General features: G+C 40.8%; 1 protein-coding gene across 17 annotated transcripts in view; it reads left to right on the top strand.

The window, feature by feature from the left end:
* The window catches only part of LOC138741615 (adhesion G protein-coupled receptor B2-like), a 711,436-nt gene that overhangs the window by 246,588 nt on the left and 448,481 nt on the right, over positions 1-16,367 (top strand). For all 17 annotated transcript variants that reach the window (XR_011343611.1, XR_011343612.1, XR_011343613.1 and 14 more), the window contains 4 exons: positions 7,636-7,830; positions 13,815-13,883; positions 14,904-15,012; positions 15,713-15,859. Coding sequence is in view for 14 of the 17 variants with exons in the window: in XM_069895953.1 (XP_069752054.1) it covers positions 7,636-7,830; positions 13,815-13,883; positions 14,904-15,012; positions 15,713-15,859 (520 nt within the window). In the remaining 3 variants the exon portion in view is untranslated. The remainder of the gene's footprint in view (positions 1-7,635; positions 7,831-13,814; positions 13,884-14,903; positions 15,013-15,712; positions 15,860-16,367) is intronic.

Here is a 16,367-nt window from a genome sequence, read left to right as displayed (position 1 = left end):
AGATTCTGCAAATACCTGCTGGTGATTATTCCTGCGAAGATAAATCAAGGGCAGGAATGGAACAAATGTGACAATACGGTGCAACTGCCTTCAGACTACAAAATGTTCAAAAAGAACTGAAAAATATCGGATGGTCCAGATAACAGTGACCAAAAAGATTTGAACTTTGTATTTGGAAACAAAACTGAATCAGATGATTCTTCAGTTTTGAAAGTAACCGAAAGAGAAGCTCAGAGATCACTTGACAAGAATGGAGAATTAATTGTAAATAGAATTTGTAAAACTAAGAGGAAGAAAAGAATAACTGCTAAAGAACGAATCCAGTTAATGAAGAAAGGGATTCAGGATTATCAAATGCAAAAGGGTGGTGGAGGAGATTCATTTTGTGAAAGAGAATAAGTCCTTGTTGAATGACACAAGGCGATTGACTATGGAAAAGAATGAAGAATGCACCTTGAAGAAATATTGCATTTATGAAGACCCAGTTAATAAATACAGAGAGAGAATCTGATGATAAATTTCAAGATAAACGATCAGACAATGAGATTGAATTGGAAGTTGCAAAATTGAATCCGGAAGTACATGAAAAAACAATAGAATCCAAAGTGGCTTTTAATGAGTTTGAAGAATTGATGTTATTTGAGTCCTAACTTTTCCATAACTGTCTGCAAAAGTAAAAGAAGAGAAAGAAGACTCTTGTGTCAAGAAAGTGAATATCTTCAAACTAAAAAATGGCTTTCTAAACAGACCGATTTCCAAAAATCTGTGTTTTTTTTAATGAAGCAGAAAGCTTTAATGGTTGACTTCCACTGTCTTTTGAATATTTATGCAATGTATTATTATATTTGATTTTCTTTGAGTGGTAATTATTATTTTCAGATATAGCAATTATGGCCAGATATTGTAAGAGTTAAAAAGATTTAAAATAACTTGTATACACTGGCTACCTGCAGTTTGTTTTGCATTCCTTTGAATGTCTCTGTGGTTGCAGCCTGTGAGACCAAGGTCTCTCTCTGTGGTCTCAAAATAAGACAGTCAGTTTTGAATTGTTCTGAGTTCTGAGAAGATGGAGGGTCTTGGAACAGACCTAAAACTTTATTGACCATTTCAAGTAACATGTCAAGTAATGTATTAAATATCAAGTACAGTGTAGGGGACAAAAGGGCAAAAATTGTATAAAGAATTTACTTACCTTGTTAGGTGACCCATTGGTCCCTGTGTAGTCATTGGAGGTATCTGAGATAGTTTTACTTTCCATGGCCATCTTTGTTGTTAAGGACATGGGTGGTTCCAGAATCACGCGCGGTGCTGAAGTAGGAGCATGCGCAGGGGGCAGAGCGCGAATTGGGAGTTTAGAATATTATAAACATGGCAACAGGTAAGGGTGAGTGAAACGCTCATAATTTTAGTTGAGCATTAGCATTACTCTGTATTCTCAGAGCACCAGTGCCAAGGTTATTGATGAATATTTCATGAAAACATTAAAGAAGATTATTTCAAATTTATGTCTTAAATTAAAGATTAAAATACATCTGCACCTATTGAAACGAATTGAAAACGCGTCACTAATAATATCCTTCCAACAACTATTTATTGGATCGAAGTCGCTATATTTAGTCAACTATAGTTTATAGTTTGGAACATAAAATTGAAGGTTGGAAGATAGAAGAAACTCTCTGCTTTGAATTGATATTGAAAGTTAAATAACAGCCATCTTGGAAATCCCTCGAGTTGGGGGCATTTTATAATCCACATCCATCCTCTGAATATTGGCCAGAGAGTGATTTAAAGTCTCTAATCTAATACCAAAGTATTTTATGATCAATTTGGTGAGGCAATTTCTTGAAAATCAGAGATATTATTGATGGATGCTGCTGTGGAAACGCGTTTGTTAACATCAGTACATTGCAGCCTTTAGAAGCGGTAGGCTTCAATTTGTGGACTCCTGTGTGTTTGTGGAGTTGTTTGGATTTTGCTGCTGCTAGTCCATTGGTAACTGTTGAATTGGCTCGTGTCGTGTTTGTGCTCGAAGGACAGTGGAACAAAATGAGTAGAAATGGCTGAAGCAGCCTGCTGACTTTGCTATTAAGGAGCAACTTATTAAAGACATGAAGGATGAAGAATTTAGAGAAGAATTTAGTAAACGGAATCTCGATACAAATGGAAATAAAGGTGTTCTCATTGAAAGACTGAAGTTGGAAATAAAAGAAGCTAAGGTTTCAGTTGATGGGTATGAAGTCATTGTTAAAATCATTGCAGAAGACAACGACTGAATGGGAAGACAACATTGTGGAAATGGCTCTTGTGTCACGAAAGATGAAGAAGGAAAGACTGATGAAACGGATAAAGAGGTAAGTAAGAAGACGATAGATGACCTGCAGGAAGAAATATAAGCAGGTGCCAGTGCGTAAAATGTTGAAAACAAAAAAAGTAAATGAAGTTGTTCTGGAGCAAGCTCCTGAGTTTCCAGTACAACATATGCACGTACAAAGATTAACGCTGAAATGGCAGCTCATCTTGCAGAACAAAAATTCCTTAAGGATAAACATGTTTCACAAGAACAGGAGGAGGAGCTAAGATAGAGAAAGGAGCAGCATGAGCTAGAAGCAAACATTGCAATTACTAGGGCAAGAATGGAGGACTCAATGATATCTGGTGGTTGAAGTAAATTATCTAAAGTTTTTGATGGTATAGAATCATATTTTAAGAAAGAGCCACAGGAAAGGAAACCAATTATTAAGACAAATATCTTAGTATCACGGGTACAAGACATGCATATGCAAGAAAAATCTTTTCAAAGCATTATGTTATCAAGCCACGTGTACCAGTGGTAACATCCACTGACAGAGCTATAACTTGGGTTCAGTCAAATGCTGCATCTTCTTTGGCATTCAAGTCAAGCATCAGAAATATGGGTGAACATACTCCAGTGAGGTTTCCAGATATGTTACCTGCTACAAGAGGCGGTGAACAGGGCAACAATCTATCATCTATTAGAAGAAACAAGGAAATAGCTGCATCGTTGATCCAGTTACATTCTCTATCATCTTTGACCAAGTAGGAGGTTCAAACTTTAAATAGAAACCCACTTCAATACCAAGCATTCATGAAATCTTTTAGATGCAAATATTGAAAACAAGTGTCAAGACCTTGAAGATTGTCTTTCTTATTTGGAAATATACACAAAAGGACGGCCAAAGGAACTTGTAAAGGTTTGTTGACATATACCTTTTCTTTAGAGGATTTGAAATAGTTAAGTATTTACTAGAGAAGAATTTTGGTAATAAACATTGAATTGCTTTAGCTTATATGGATAAGGCTCATAAATGGACATCAATGAAATCGAATGTTGCAAAGGCTTTACAATGATACACACTTTTTAATAGGATGTTGTGATACCATGGAAATATTGAAAATATTTGTGATCTTGAAGTTCCTGGTAATATGCAAATCATATTGGATAAATTATCCTACATGACATGGGATAGATGGAGAAGAATGGTTTGTGATTTCCATGAAAAATACGATCAAAGAGCTTAAGGCATTTGGTGGATTTCTTAGAACAGCAGGTGTACCTTGAAACTGTTCCAATATATGGAAATACTAGAAACACTTCAATGGGGCACAAAGACGTAGGGAGGTCTTAACTCATATGCTAGTCCGAAATTGAAAAAGAGTGCTTTTACTGTGTCAGTTATAAATAAAGAAAAAAAGATAAAGTAACTAAGGAAAAGGAGAGTTTGCCTACTAAGAAGATTTCTTTGCTCTGTAAAGGTGGACATGTTTTGGAAATGTGTTTACAGTTGGAAAAGAAGAAACACAAAGAGAAAATCACTTTTTTTTAAAGGAAAATGGAATATGTTTTGGCTGTCTGTGTAAACGATACATCAGTGAAAACTGCAAGAAGCAACTTAGTTGTAACATATGTAATGCACAATCAATTAAGCAAATACTGAAATTACTGGAACTAAGTAATAGACAGCATCCCATGTATTGCTGTCTCTCCCTGACCCGGAGACTCAAACTGGGGCAGGCTTATGGCATGACAGCCTTTATGGGGTATAAAGGGGAGGGGTCATGAGCCGGCCACTGAGAGCAGGGTCAAACTCAAAAGGTCATATCATTAACATACATGATAGTGGTTTCACCATATTCACCCCATCTTTTAAAAAGAAGTCCGGGGAGGGGGGGGAGTTGCAGTCAGGTGACCTTATAAGTTCATTCGGCTGTGGCTGCTCCATTTCAGTTATCCTGCTGGGGTACTTGGTTGAGCTGAGAGAGTGAGAGTATGTCAGCTGCCAGGGTGGTGGGCATAAGGAACTGAGGCCTGGAGAACTGGTCGGGCGGGGGGGGGGGTGTCCAGATGCTCCTGTATGTGCCAGGTCCCGAATGGATACTGTGTCCATCTGGGAATGCCATATAGGCATACTGGGTGATAGCATGGAGCAGCTGAACCCTCTTGACCAGAGGGCCGGACTTATAGGATAGTAGGATGGGCCCAGGGGACATCAGCCAGGTGGGTAAGATCGTTCCCAACACCGATCTGTTGGGGAATGTAAAGAGTCTCTCCTGAAGTGTCTCGCTGGTGGTCGAACACAAGAGGGACCGGATAGGATGGATGGCCTCTGGGAGGACTTCTTGCCAGTGGGGATGGGGAGACCTTTGGACTTTAGGGCCAGTAGTACTGCCTTCCAGACCATGCCGTTCTCCTGCTCCACCTGGCTATTCCCTTTGGGGTTAAAAGGTGATTTAGGAAGGCTGGAAGTGTGGGCTGAGAAATGGCTGATAAAATTTAATACAGATAAGTGTGAGGTGTTATATTTTGGAAAGGCAAATCTAAATAGGTCATATGTATTAAATGGTCGGCTATTGAGATGTGCAGAGCAACAAAGGGATTTAGGAGTTGTGGTAAATAGTACCCTCAAGGCTGATACTCAGGTAGATGGTGTGGTGAAGAAGGCATTTGGAATGTTGGCCTTCATCAATCGGAGTATTGAATTCAAGAGTAGGGAGGTTATGATGAAATTGTACAAGGCATTGGTGAGGCCAAATTTGGAGTACTGTGTACAGTTTTGGTCACCAAATTATAGGAAAGATAGAAACAAAATAGAGAGAGTGCAGAGAAGGTTCACGAGAATGTTGACAGAATTTCAAGGTTTGAGTTACAGGGAAAGGTTGTGCAGACTGGGGCTTTTTTCTCTGGAGCGTAGAAGATTGAGAGGGGACTTGAAAGGGACAGACAGAGTAAACGTGGATAGGCTTTTTCAATTAAGAGTGGGGGAGATTCTAACTAGAGGGCATGGTTTAAGATTGAAGGGGAAAATTATAAGGGGAACATGAGGGGAAATTTCTTTACGCAAAGGGTGGTAGGGATGTGGAATGAGCTTCCGACAGATGTGGTCAAAGCGGGATCATTGGTTACATTTAAGGAAAGACTGGATAGTTACATGGATAGGAGAGGACTGGAGGGGTATGGACCGGGTGCTGGTCAGTGGGACTAGGAGGGTGGGGATTTGTTACGGCATGGACTAGTAGGGCCGAACTGGCCTGTTCTGTGCTGTAAGTGGTTATATGGTTATGGTTATAGCTGATGGTCTGGCTAGAGGCAATGCCCTTAGACAGCAAATATTGATGCAGCTCATTGCTTATGAAAGACGAATCCCTATCTCTGTGAACGTAGGAGGGGTATCCAAAAATGGTGAACAGATTGTTCAGAGCCTTTTATGACATTAGCTGCTTGAAAAGGTATGGCTGGTCGGGTTGATAGAAGCATAGTTTGCACTCCGCGTGGACTCGGCAATTTTTGGTCAGCGTCCTGATGTCCTTAATGGAGTAGGGGGAAATTACAGGCCTTGATGAAATGAAAAAAAGGGAGTGATCCCAAGGTGGCAGAGTCCGTCGTGCAGTGCCTGCAACCGGTCCGTCTGCACACTGGCACATGTCCCTCGAGCCAGGGCATCAGGGGATTCGTTGAGCTTTCCAGGATGGTACAGTATGTTATAATTGTAGGTGGAGAACTCAATTCTCCACCTCTGGATTTTGTTGTTTTTGATTTTACCCCACTGCTGATTGTTGAACTTGAAGGCAACTTGCCTGTTGATCAGTCAGCATGGTAAAATGCTTACTGGTGAGGTAATGCCTCCAGTACTGTACTGCTTCGACGATAGCCTGGGCCTCTTTCTCGATGGAGGAGTGCCGGATCTTGGGGCCTTGGAGGGTGCATGTAAAAACCCCATGGGCCTGCCAGCCTGGTTAAGTGTGCCAGCCAAGGCAAATTCCGATGTCTCGCTCTCCACCTGGAATGGGATGGACTCGTCCACTGCATGCATCGTGGCCTTTGCAATGTCGGGTTTGATACAGTCGAATGCCTTGCGGGTTTCTGCCAACAGGGGGTAAATGGTTGCCCTGATGAGGGGACGGGCCTTCTCCGCATAGCTGGGAATCCACTGGGCGTAAAAATAGGAGAAAAACCCCAAGCACCTTTTTCAGGGACTTGGAGTAGTGGGGGAGGAATTTGTGGTGTGCTGTCGGTCAGAAGCAAACACACAAAACCAAAAGACTGTACAATAGGCTTTATTCAACATAAACTTCCACAGAGATGGCTGTGAGATTGTGCTGCTATAAACTCTGAGAGTGACTTCGAAGGGCCGGCTCAGGCTTATATCCCAGAGGGTGATTGACACCCGACCGGGTAGGGCTTGGTCTATTCAGTTCAGCTGATTGACAGCCAACCAAGTGTTGTCTTGAACCCATGCTCTTCTGCAGGTACAGAGATTTCCCCTTGCAGTATACTACCACAGAGTTCTAACAGTGGGCCCATGCAGTCTGGGTCGGTGCCAATTACTTCATTCTGCACAACGCAGCCTAGTATAACCAGGCGACGTGTGCTGAAGACACACTTCCCTGTGTTTTATGTCAAGTTGAGATGTTTCACGTGCAGAGGAATTTTTGGAGGTTCTTGTCATGGCTGCAGATAGTGAAATTATCAAGGAATAGGAAAGTGGCTCGCAGCCATATTCATCCATCATCCGATCCATCTCCCTTTGAAAAATAGACACCCAATTTGTGACCCCAAAAGGGACTCTCAGGAAGTGGTACAGTCGACCATCGGCCTCGAAGGCAGTGTACTGCCGGTTCTTGGGGCGGATGGGCAGCTGATGATAAGCAGACTTATGGTGGAGAACAGCCTGTATTGAGTGATCTGATTCACCACGTTGGATATGCGGGGCAGGGGGTATGCGCCAAGCCGGGTGTGATTACTTATCCTCCCGTGATTGGACCTCTCTCCCTCTTTGAAAGCGCCTCTGCTCACAACTCCCACTCTCCATGTACAGGCCACACAACTCTGCCTCGTTCATTTTCTGGAACTCCCGTCAGAAATCCATGGACAGAATAAAGAGATATATATATATATATATATTAGAGAAACACTAAAACTGCTGTTTTGTGTGTGTGTGGTACTATACATATTTTTATATTGAGCTTGTATAATTGTAAATTTACATATTACAAGATAATAGGTTATTGATCACTCCCTAGAATTAAATGCTAATTAAATATCAATGATTGTTGTAGTGATCCAATTTTTCTTAGTGACAATATGCTTAATTCATATTTTTGTATATTTTTATTTAGATTCGAGAGCACCTAGCTAAAGGACAAAGGACTCTGGCAGGAAAGGGCATGTCAGAGGTCATAAGGACAATGCTGGATTTAATGGAGAGAAAGAATTTCTACAGTGGAGATCTCTTATTCTCTACAATCATATTGCGAAATGTGACAGATACTTTCAAGAGAGCCAGCTATATTCCAGCTTCTGAAGATGTTCAAGTAAGAAATGTACTTTAATGTTTAACGTTTATTTCTTTTACACTTTCTTTTGTCTTCCATGTGCTGACAAGGTTAGACAATGATCAGATATGGAGCAATTATAATAGCCACAGTAACATAGTCAGATTTATCCCTCATCACCTAAGGTTGTGGTTGCAGGCCTCCTTGAACTCCTGCCACCTGGTGTTGGAAAAGCAATGGTCTTAATCCAAGAGTTGGAATAAACTTCTAGAAATCTGACCGAGCAATAAAATTAAAATGCCATATCCAAGTGAGGGTTGTGCATAAATTTGAGATGAGCGCAGGACATGGAACATAGAAATCTACGGCACTGACCTAATAATCTACTAGAATTTCCCTACTGCATAACTCACTACTTTTCTCAGTTCCATTAACCAATGCAATGGTCTCTTAAAAGATCCTATTTTACCCGCCACCACCACCATTGCCTACAGCTTATTCCATGCACTCAATACACTTTAGATGAAAAACATACTTCTTACACCTCCCCTGTACTTACTCCTAAGAACCTTAAAACTATGCCCCTGGTGTTAGCCATTTCAGCCCTGGGAAAAGGTTTCTGCCCATTAACACGATGTGCAGTCACTCTCCACATGGAGGCTGGCTAAAAGCTGAGTGAAAAGGTATTTCTTGTCTTTTCATGCAGGCCAAAAAAAGCATGCTCCGATGTCCCCTTTCAGCCTGAAGGCAACAGGGGCATTGATGCGGCATTCAGGAGGTGTAGGTACTAGTGCCATGATGCCTTACATATGTGCTGAGCAATGGCTGACTTGTTAAGCATGATCCCCACGCAGCTGGAACTGCACTGTCAATTAACGGTTCCAGCTGTGTGGGGGATTATGGTTAACAATGTCGGCCATTACTCGGAAAAGTGTCAAACAGTCCTGAAATGCCAAGGTTGTTCAACATGCAAGATGTGTCACCACCAGCAATGGGAAATTTAAACTTTCCCATGTGTCTGCTCATTGAAGCAGGCTGCCAGAGGCCATGCATGACAGCTCTGGTGTTTACTCAGTGTCTGAATGCTGATGTTTGGCTTAAAGACTTGGAGGGGGTGGGGGGCATGCTGAGCGATGGCGGTGGGAGGGCTGAGCATGGTGGGGGTAGTCGAGCAGTGTTGAGTGGGACACCACTGCCACCAGGCCACCCGTGCCCAGCAGCAGTTAGGTGGTGACTCCTGTGTCACGTTCTGACATTATCAGCCCGTCCCTTTCAAGCCGCTCCAAACGGTTCCCTATTCATAGATCCCTAGTAGAGTTCCTTCGCCTCGGCCATAACACTAGGGTCGGGGAGGATCGCTCAAGGCACATTGAATGTGGACACACCACATTCATGGAGGTAAGTGGAGCGAAGTAGAGGTGGATAATATCCGCCTTTACGCTCGCTCTTTTCTCCACCACAAAAAGGCCTAATGCCTCTCATCATCTTGTACATTTCTGTCAGTTCTTCACAAATCCTCTGTCCCTCCAAGGAGAAAAGATCAGGTTCATGAAGGCATCCTCTCCAGTCCAGATAACATCCTTGTAAATCTCTTCTGCACCCACATCCTAGGTGACTAGAAGTGAATACATTATTGTGTGACAAATTATGTTATATTTTAGTGTCTATTGATAACTTTATGGGCCCAGGGGACCCAAAACCCAGCAGCAATAGAAATTCACCAAGACAAATGGTTACTTAATTATCTTTAAACATGAACACAGGATCAAACTTTAACTTATTACTATTCATGGTTGTGTGAAGGGAATGCAGTACTGCAAACTAGCCCAAACACCATAGTTGTATAAATTAGGCAGAAGGGGACAATGGTTAAAAGCTTTAATGGTTTCAAAATACAGCACTATCTTCTGGGAAGTTGTGCCATCAAGTCAGATGCTTTAAAAAATAAAGAATGACTTGTCAGTCTGATAATAAATGAAGTGAGAGTTTCCAAGCACGTGTTTTCTATGTGGCCGTTGACCCTATGAGAATGTTCATCCGCCCTTTGACAGGTCATTTTTAAAAAAATCCTGCAGGGTGTCTAACCACCCTCCGCACCAGGCAAGCTAGTGGGGGAGCCGGTTTAGTCGCCGACCACCTGACCATGCGACAGGTAGTACTGTATTACATGGTACCAGTAGCACTCAGACCAGTGACCTGACAATGATTACAGTGAACCGGTGTGGACTCGAAGGGCTGACATGGCCTGTTTCCACACTGTAAACGGTTATATGGTTATATGGTTAACTTAACTCCCTCCTCGTTCTAAGTGCATGTGTATGTAGTGTTTGTGCAAGTTTAGAAAAGTTCTTTAATTCACAGTCCAATCTCACTTCTCAAAGTTCACTGGTTGCAAGAATTCTAATTCTGTGCACAAAATTTAACATACATGAAGTTCACCAGGCTTTGATGCTTGAAAGGTAAATGGTTCCAGCTCAGGAAGGTTCTTGTTGGTTTTCAGGAGAGAGATTTGTTGCTCATTGGACCCACACGACTGATTCCTTCTGATCAGCCACTTCAGTGTCTTGCTGAAACTTTCCCCATCAGGGTTTTCCAGATGATAGCCTCTTTCTTTCAAGTCACCACAGAGTTCCTTTTTCCCCCCTTATTTCAAGTGAAACATTATGAACCTGTTGTATGGACCACAAATATGAACCATCTACAACCACACACTGCCTTCTCTGGGCAAGCTAATTTAGTATCCACAAAGCAAGACCTCCTTGGATTACATGCCTCATTACTGTTTGAATAAAGCTTCTCAAATGCCTTACTGAAATACATTACATCCACTGTTCTACCTTCACCATTGTGCTTTGTTACGTCCTTAAAGAATTCAACATGAGACATAAACTTCCCCAGATGAAGCCAAAATTACTATCCTTAATCAGCTTATGCCTCTCTAAATGTTTGTAAATCCTGTCTTTCAGAATCTTCTCAATCATGTTGTTCACCACTGAAGTAGGGCTCACTGCTCTATAATATCCTGGGTAATCTCTAATCCCTTTCTTAAACATGGAAACAATATTGTGGTGAGCTGTAATAATTGGGAATTCAATCATGAAGGGAGCAGATAAGAGGTCCTGTGGAAGAGGTCAAGGATGTTAGATGTCATGTTGCCTTCCAGGTTCCAGGGTCCTCAATATGTCAAATAGAGTTCACGGCGTTCTCAAGAAGGAGGATGAGCATCCAGATGTCGTGGGCCAAGTGGGGACCAGTGAAGTGGGTCAGAAGGGTCCTACAAAGAGAGTTCAGCGAGTTGGCAGCTAGGTTGAAGGACAGAACCTCCAGGGTTATTATCTCAGGATGGCTACTTACATGGCATGTGATAGTGAGTTTAAAAATAGAATAATGCAGCTTAACACAGGTAAAGAGATGGTGCAGGAGGCTTGGGTTCAGATTTTTGGATCATTCAGGGAAGGTGGATCATGAACCGGCAGGACAGTTTACATCAGAACTGGAGAGGAACTAATAACCTTGTGGGAAGGTTTGCTAGTGCTGTACTGGGTTGCGGTGTGGTGGTGGGGGGGGATGAGAGTGCCAAAGCAGATAGTGAAGGAAAAATATGATGTTAAGACTGAATATAAAGACCGAAATGAAAGAGTTGTACCTGGTGGAAATAATGTTCTAGGTGCATCTATTCAGTTTCAATTGTATTATCATCCGAATTGACAAATATTCTCAATCCTCAGTGTAAAACATGCAGGCACATAAACAGACATAACACACATGCAGACAAACATTACATATGCATAATAAACATGTATACTGTAATAAAATAAATAAATAAATAGATTTTGTTTTTGGAAATAATAGTCAGATAGTTAGTGTGAGCAGTTCCTTTAGTCATTCAACATTCTCACTACCCATAGGAAGAAGCTGTTTCTCGGCCTGGTGGTGCTGGCTCTGATCCTCTTGTACCTCTTTCCCGAAAGGAGTAGTTGAAAGATGCTGTGTGCAGGGTGGAAGGGGTCCTCAATGATTTTTGGTGCCCTCTGCAGACAATAAATCTGGTAGATCACAAGACCTATGGTCTTGTGGATTGACCTCCAAACCAATTTAGCAACCATGCAGTACTATGATGCAGCCAGCCAAGATGCTCTCAACAGAAGTCCTGTCCAAGGTTGACAAGATTGTGGTCAGTAGCATTGTCTGTTTCAGTCTTTTCAGGAAGTGGAGTTGTGCCTTCCTGTCAAGTTAGGAAATGTGTGTCCACAGTAGGTCACTACTCTCTTGGTGTTCACTACTCTCTTCACTACCTAGTTAATCATGTATAGTGGAAGGCAGTCGTTCCTGGTCCTCCTGAAGTCCTCGATCATCTCCTTCACCTTGTCTACATTGAGACTCAGGTTGTTATTCTCATACCATAATCACAAGATTTTCCACTTCTTCTCTGTAGCACAACTCATCGTTGTGGCAGATGAGGCCAATGACTGTCGAGTTCATTTGAAATGTCCTTTAGGTTAATTGGGTGTAAATTAGGCAGCATGGATTTGTGGGCCAAGATGGTCTGCAACCTTGCTGTATATCTAAATTTAAAAAAAATTAAAATCTGCAAATTTGAAGATTCTGTTGGAGGTGGATATGGCAATGCCATTGTGGCTCAGTAGCATGAGCAGGAAAGGACTGAGCAGAGAGCCCTGTGCTCAGTGTGACGGTGCTTAAAGTTCTGCTGCCAACCCAGACAGACTGTGGTCTTTCCATTAGGAAATTGAGAATCTAGTTACAGAGCTATATTTGGAGTCCCAGCGAGGATAGCTTCTCCACCAGCCTCTGGCAAATGATCGTATTAAATGCCGAGCTGAAGTGGATGAATAGCAGCCTGGTGTATGAGGCGTCATTCTCCAGGTCGATTAGGATGAAGGGAAGGAACAAGGCTATATCTGGAATCCAATTTGAAATGGGTCCAATGTCTCTGAGACATATGCTTTGATGTGTTCCATCACCAAACGAGCATTTCTTAATGCTGGAGGTCAATGCCACAGCGACGGTAGTCATTGTGGCCTGTTACTGTTGCTCTCTTTGGTAGCAGGATGATGGTGGCTGTCTTGAACCCATGAGGACGATGGACTGCTGCAGCAATATGTTGAAGATGTTTGTAAGGACCTCTGTCAGTTGGTCGGTGGGGTCCTTCAATACCCAAACATTCCACATATTAAACTGAGACTGGCATACTGTAAAAGGGCTGGATGGCTCAGAGTTTGTCAAATGTGTTCGGGAATGTTTTCTAAATCAAAGTATCGAGGTACCAACTAGAGAGAGTGCAATACTGAATCTCCTATTAGGGAACGAAACAGGATAGGAGACTGAAGTATGTTTAGGGGAAAACTTTGGGTCCAGAGATCATGCCATTAGTTTCAAAATAATTTGGCAGAAAAATGACAAGAGGAGAGCAATTCGGATCAGTATGAGGTGATACATTTTGTAATGAGAATAGGTTGTGACCAGGGTGATGGAAGTCCTTTATTATGTTGCCTTCTTGATGTCTGCAATGAAGGGAGATCAGAGCCTGTAATGAGCCTTGCAACATTCACCATATTCTGCAGCCTTCTGCATTTCTGGGCAGAAGAATAGCCAAGCCAAGCTGTGATGATTTGGGAACCATCCAGTCTACGATCAAGACTGCATCTGTAGAAGCTTAAGAGTATTCATTGACACTCCTTATCTCCTCAGACTCCTCAGTAGAAGTATTAATGTGCCTTCTTCTCATTTACTTCAATGGGTGACTCCAGGAAAGGTCTTCTGAAAAACAGACTCCCAGGATCTTGAAGGATCCAACACTCCACCTGATATTTCTTGACCTGATATCACCCTGGAGATTAAATATCAAGTGATGATTAAATATTTTCCCTGGCTTAAAAATGTCAGATATTTCAGATCATATCAAAAACCACCTATGATTTATTAATCTTATTAAAAAATTATCTTGAAAATGGGGATGGGAACATATGGAAAAAATGACAAAATTTCTGGTTTCTTTTACACAGAAGTTCTTTCAGATTGTTAGCTACATGCTTGAAGTCAAAAATAGAGCAAAATGGAATGATGCACAGCAGGTAAACAAGATAATTCTGTAAAAAATAGTCGTTGACATTCATTTGTAACTTTCAGATATCTGTATTTATGTGCCTAGTGTGGCCAGATTTTGATTGGAGATCAATTATAATTTACCTCAGTTCATAAAAGTTTGTAAAATGTTTGTTAAATAATATTTAGCATTTAATTTGATCTTTTCTTCGGGATTGTGAAAATATGCAACATTATCATGGATTCTCTGAGAAAGATCACAATTTGACATTACTGATTTTTATGTGTGAACTGTATCTCAGACTTTAAAAGATACAAGAAATGAACATTATTCTGATTTAATGAGGATGGAAAGGGTAGAGCAACTCCATACTTGATGAGGAATAAGTATTGAAAAAATATCACGAGGTTCAGTATAAAAATCATTTTGAAAGGTACATATTAACCAATCAAGCACATTGCTGAAGGCTATATATTCTATTTTCTTGCTCATCTCTCTATAACTTTCTCACTTACTGTGAATTAGCATGAATATATTATGGAGTTACAATTTAATTTTTTGAGAAGGTAAAATTTGATCTTGATTTTAGCAATGGGAGACTGATTAGAAAAATACATTTCTCAGAGATCCCAAGGAAAATGATGTTGAGCCAAACTTAGCTCAATGGCAGACAGCAAATGCATGGCAAGAAGGCAGTGTTTGTGACTGGAAGACTGATTGCCATGGAATTTACATGTCTTAGTCTTATAACTGTTGCTTTCTCTCAGGGGTATTTTTAAAAAAATGCAGAGTGGTGGATGCTGGGAATGCATTGCCAGGGGTGGTAGTCATAGTGGAAAATAGTATAATAGCGACATTTAAAAGACTCTTAGACAGGCACATGGATGCAAGAAAGGTGGAGAGTTGTGCATGTGAGTTAGGGAAGATTTAAATTATGAGTAGGTTTACATTGGTCGGCACATCATGGGCTGAAGTGCCTGCACTGTAATGTTCTATATTCTAAATTGTATCTGAGTTGTAATACATTAACAGTCGTTTATTCAAACAGGTTGCCCCTGGCTCAATCCATTTAATGCGAGTTGTTGAAGATTTCATCCATGTTGTGGGTCATGGGCTAAAAGTATTCCAGAGCACCCTCATAGTGACAGATAATCTTGGTAAGTTCTGAAGTAGTTAGGGATTGCTTTATGTGGACTTTAAAATAAAAAAATTTCAATTCACTCAGGTGTGCTTGGACAAAATAACTAAGTGCTCTCCTAGTCAATATGTTTGCTGTATCACTCTCCCAAACTCTGATTTGATCACTCACTTTTGCTATCGAGTGGAAACCAACATACTTCATCTCTCCAACAACTTAATGGAGTGCATTTCTGTTTTGGTTTCAATCATTTTCAAGTTTGAAACACTCCGCTGTCTCTGTTTAACCCTGAAGATACAGATTTTATAGAATTCAGTTCTCGGAACACTTGAGTCATCCCATATCAGTTCAACCAGCTTTTGCTTGTGCAAGTGTAATAACTAATGAATGACAGGCCATTTGACAATGAGTATATCACAGCTGATTGCAATATTATTTATTTGAGATATTTTCTAGCATAGGTTGCCACTTAAGAGATTTATTTTCTCAATCTCAAAAATATAGCCATGGAAAATAGTATACAATCACTATCCTCCTGAGATCAACAAACAAAATCAAATGTTGCCTTTACTGTCCTATACTAGGCCATTGGTAGAGGCTACAAAGATGTTCATTCATTCATAAATTTTACTTAAATTGTGTAAAATTCAATCTTTGATGTTAAATAAGATAAGAACAGCATACTTCACTGCTGCAATCCTTTTACTTGTTTATTTCAGTGACCAGCATTCAGCGAGAACCTGTATCTGCTGTATCAAGTGATATCAGTTTCCCAATGAAAGGAAGGAGAGGAATGAAAGATTGGGCCAAAAACTCAGAAGATAAACTTTATATTCCAAAAGAGGTTTTCACAATTCCTTCTTCAGGTATTTATCATTGTTAATCAATATAGTAGTTATTGTACCTTCATGAGCTTATGACCTAACCTTGTCCCTGCCTGTCAGAGTCTTCCATAGACTCCTGAACCCAGTTGAATTTTTTTTAGTCTGAATACTACTGAATTAACCTGGGGTGAAGCATTAATTGCAAAAATATTTCCCCAAGCTTAAATCAGCTAAAGACGTGGCAACCTAGTTCTTCCATTTCACGCAAAAATATATGCAGACAGTTCAAGCTGTGTCAGATGTTAGTGTTAAGGTTAGGATAATATAGTTGATAGATATTAATGTCATAGCAACTGTTAATAAACAGTTTAATTAGCCATTCAAAAGATATAGGATAGATACTGCAAATCTGATACACTAACAGAAGATACAGAAATAGCAGACCAAGCAGCATCTGTGGAGAGAGAAATAAGAGCTGATGTTTCAAAGCAAAAATTCCTTATGTAGTCATTCACTGATATGCTACTTATGGCATTTTGCTCTCTGCACA

Source organism: Narcine bancroftii, chromosome 8 (genome assembly GCF_036971445.1).
Source record: "Narcine bancroftii isolate sNarBan1 chromosome 8, sNarBan1.hap1, whole genome shotgun sequence".
In the NCBI taxonomy this organism is placed as follows: domain Eukaryota; kingdom Metazoa; phylum Chordata; class Chondrichthyes; order Torpediniformes; family Narcinidae; genus Narcine; species Narcine bancroftii.
This window is presented reverse-complemented; position numbering and strand designations above follow the sequence as displayed.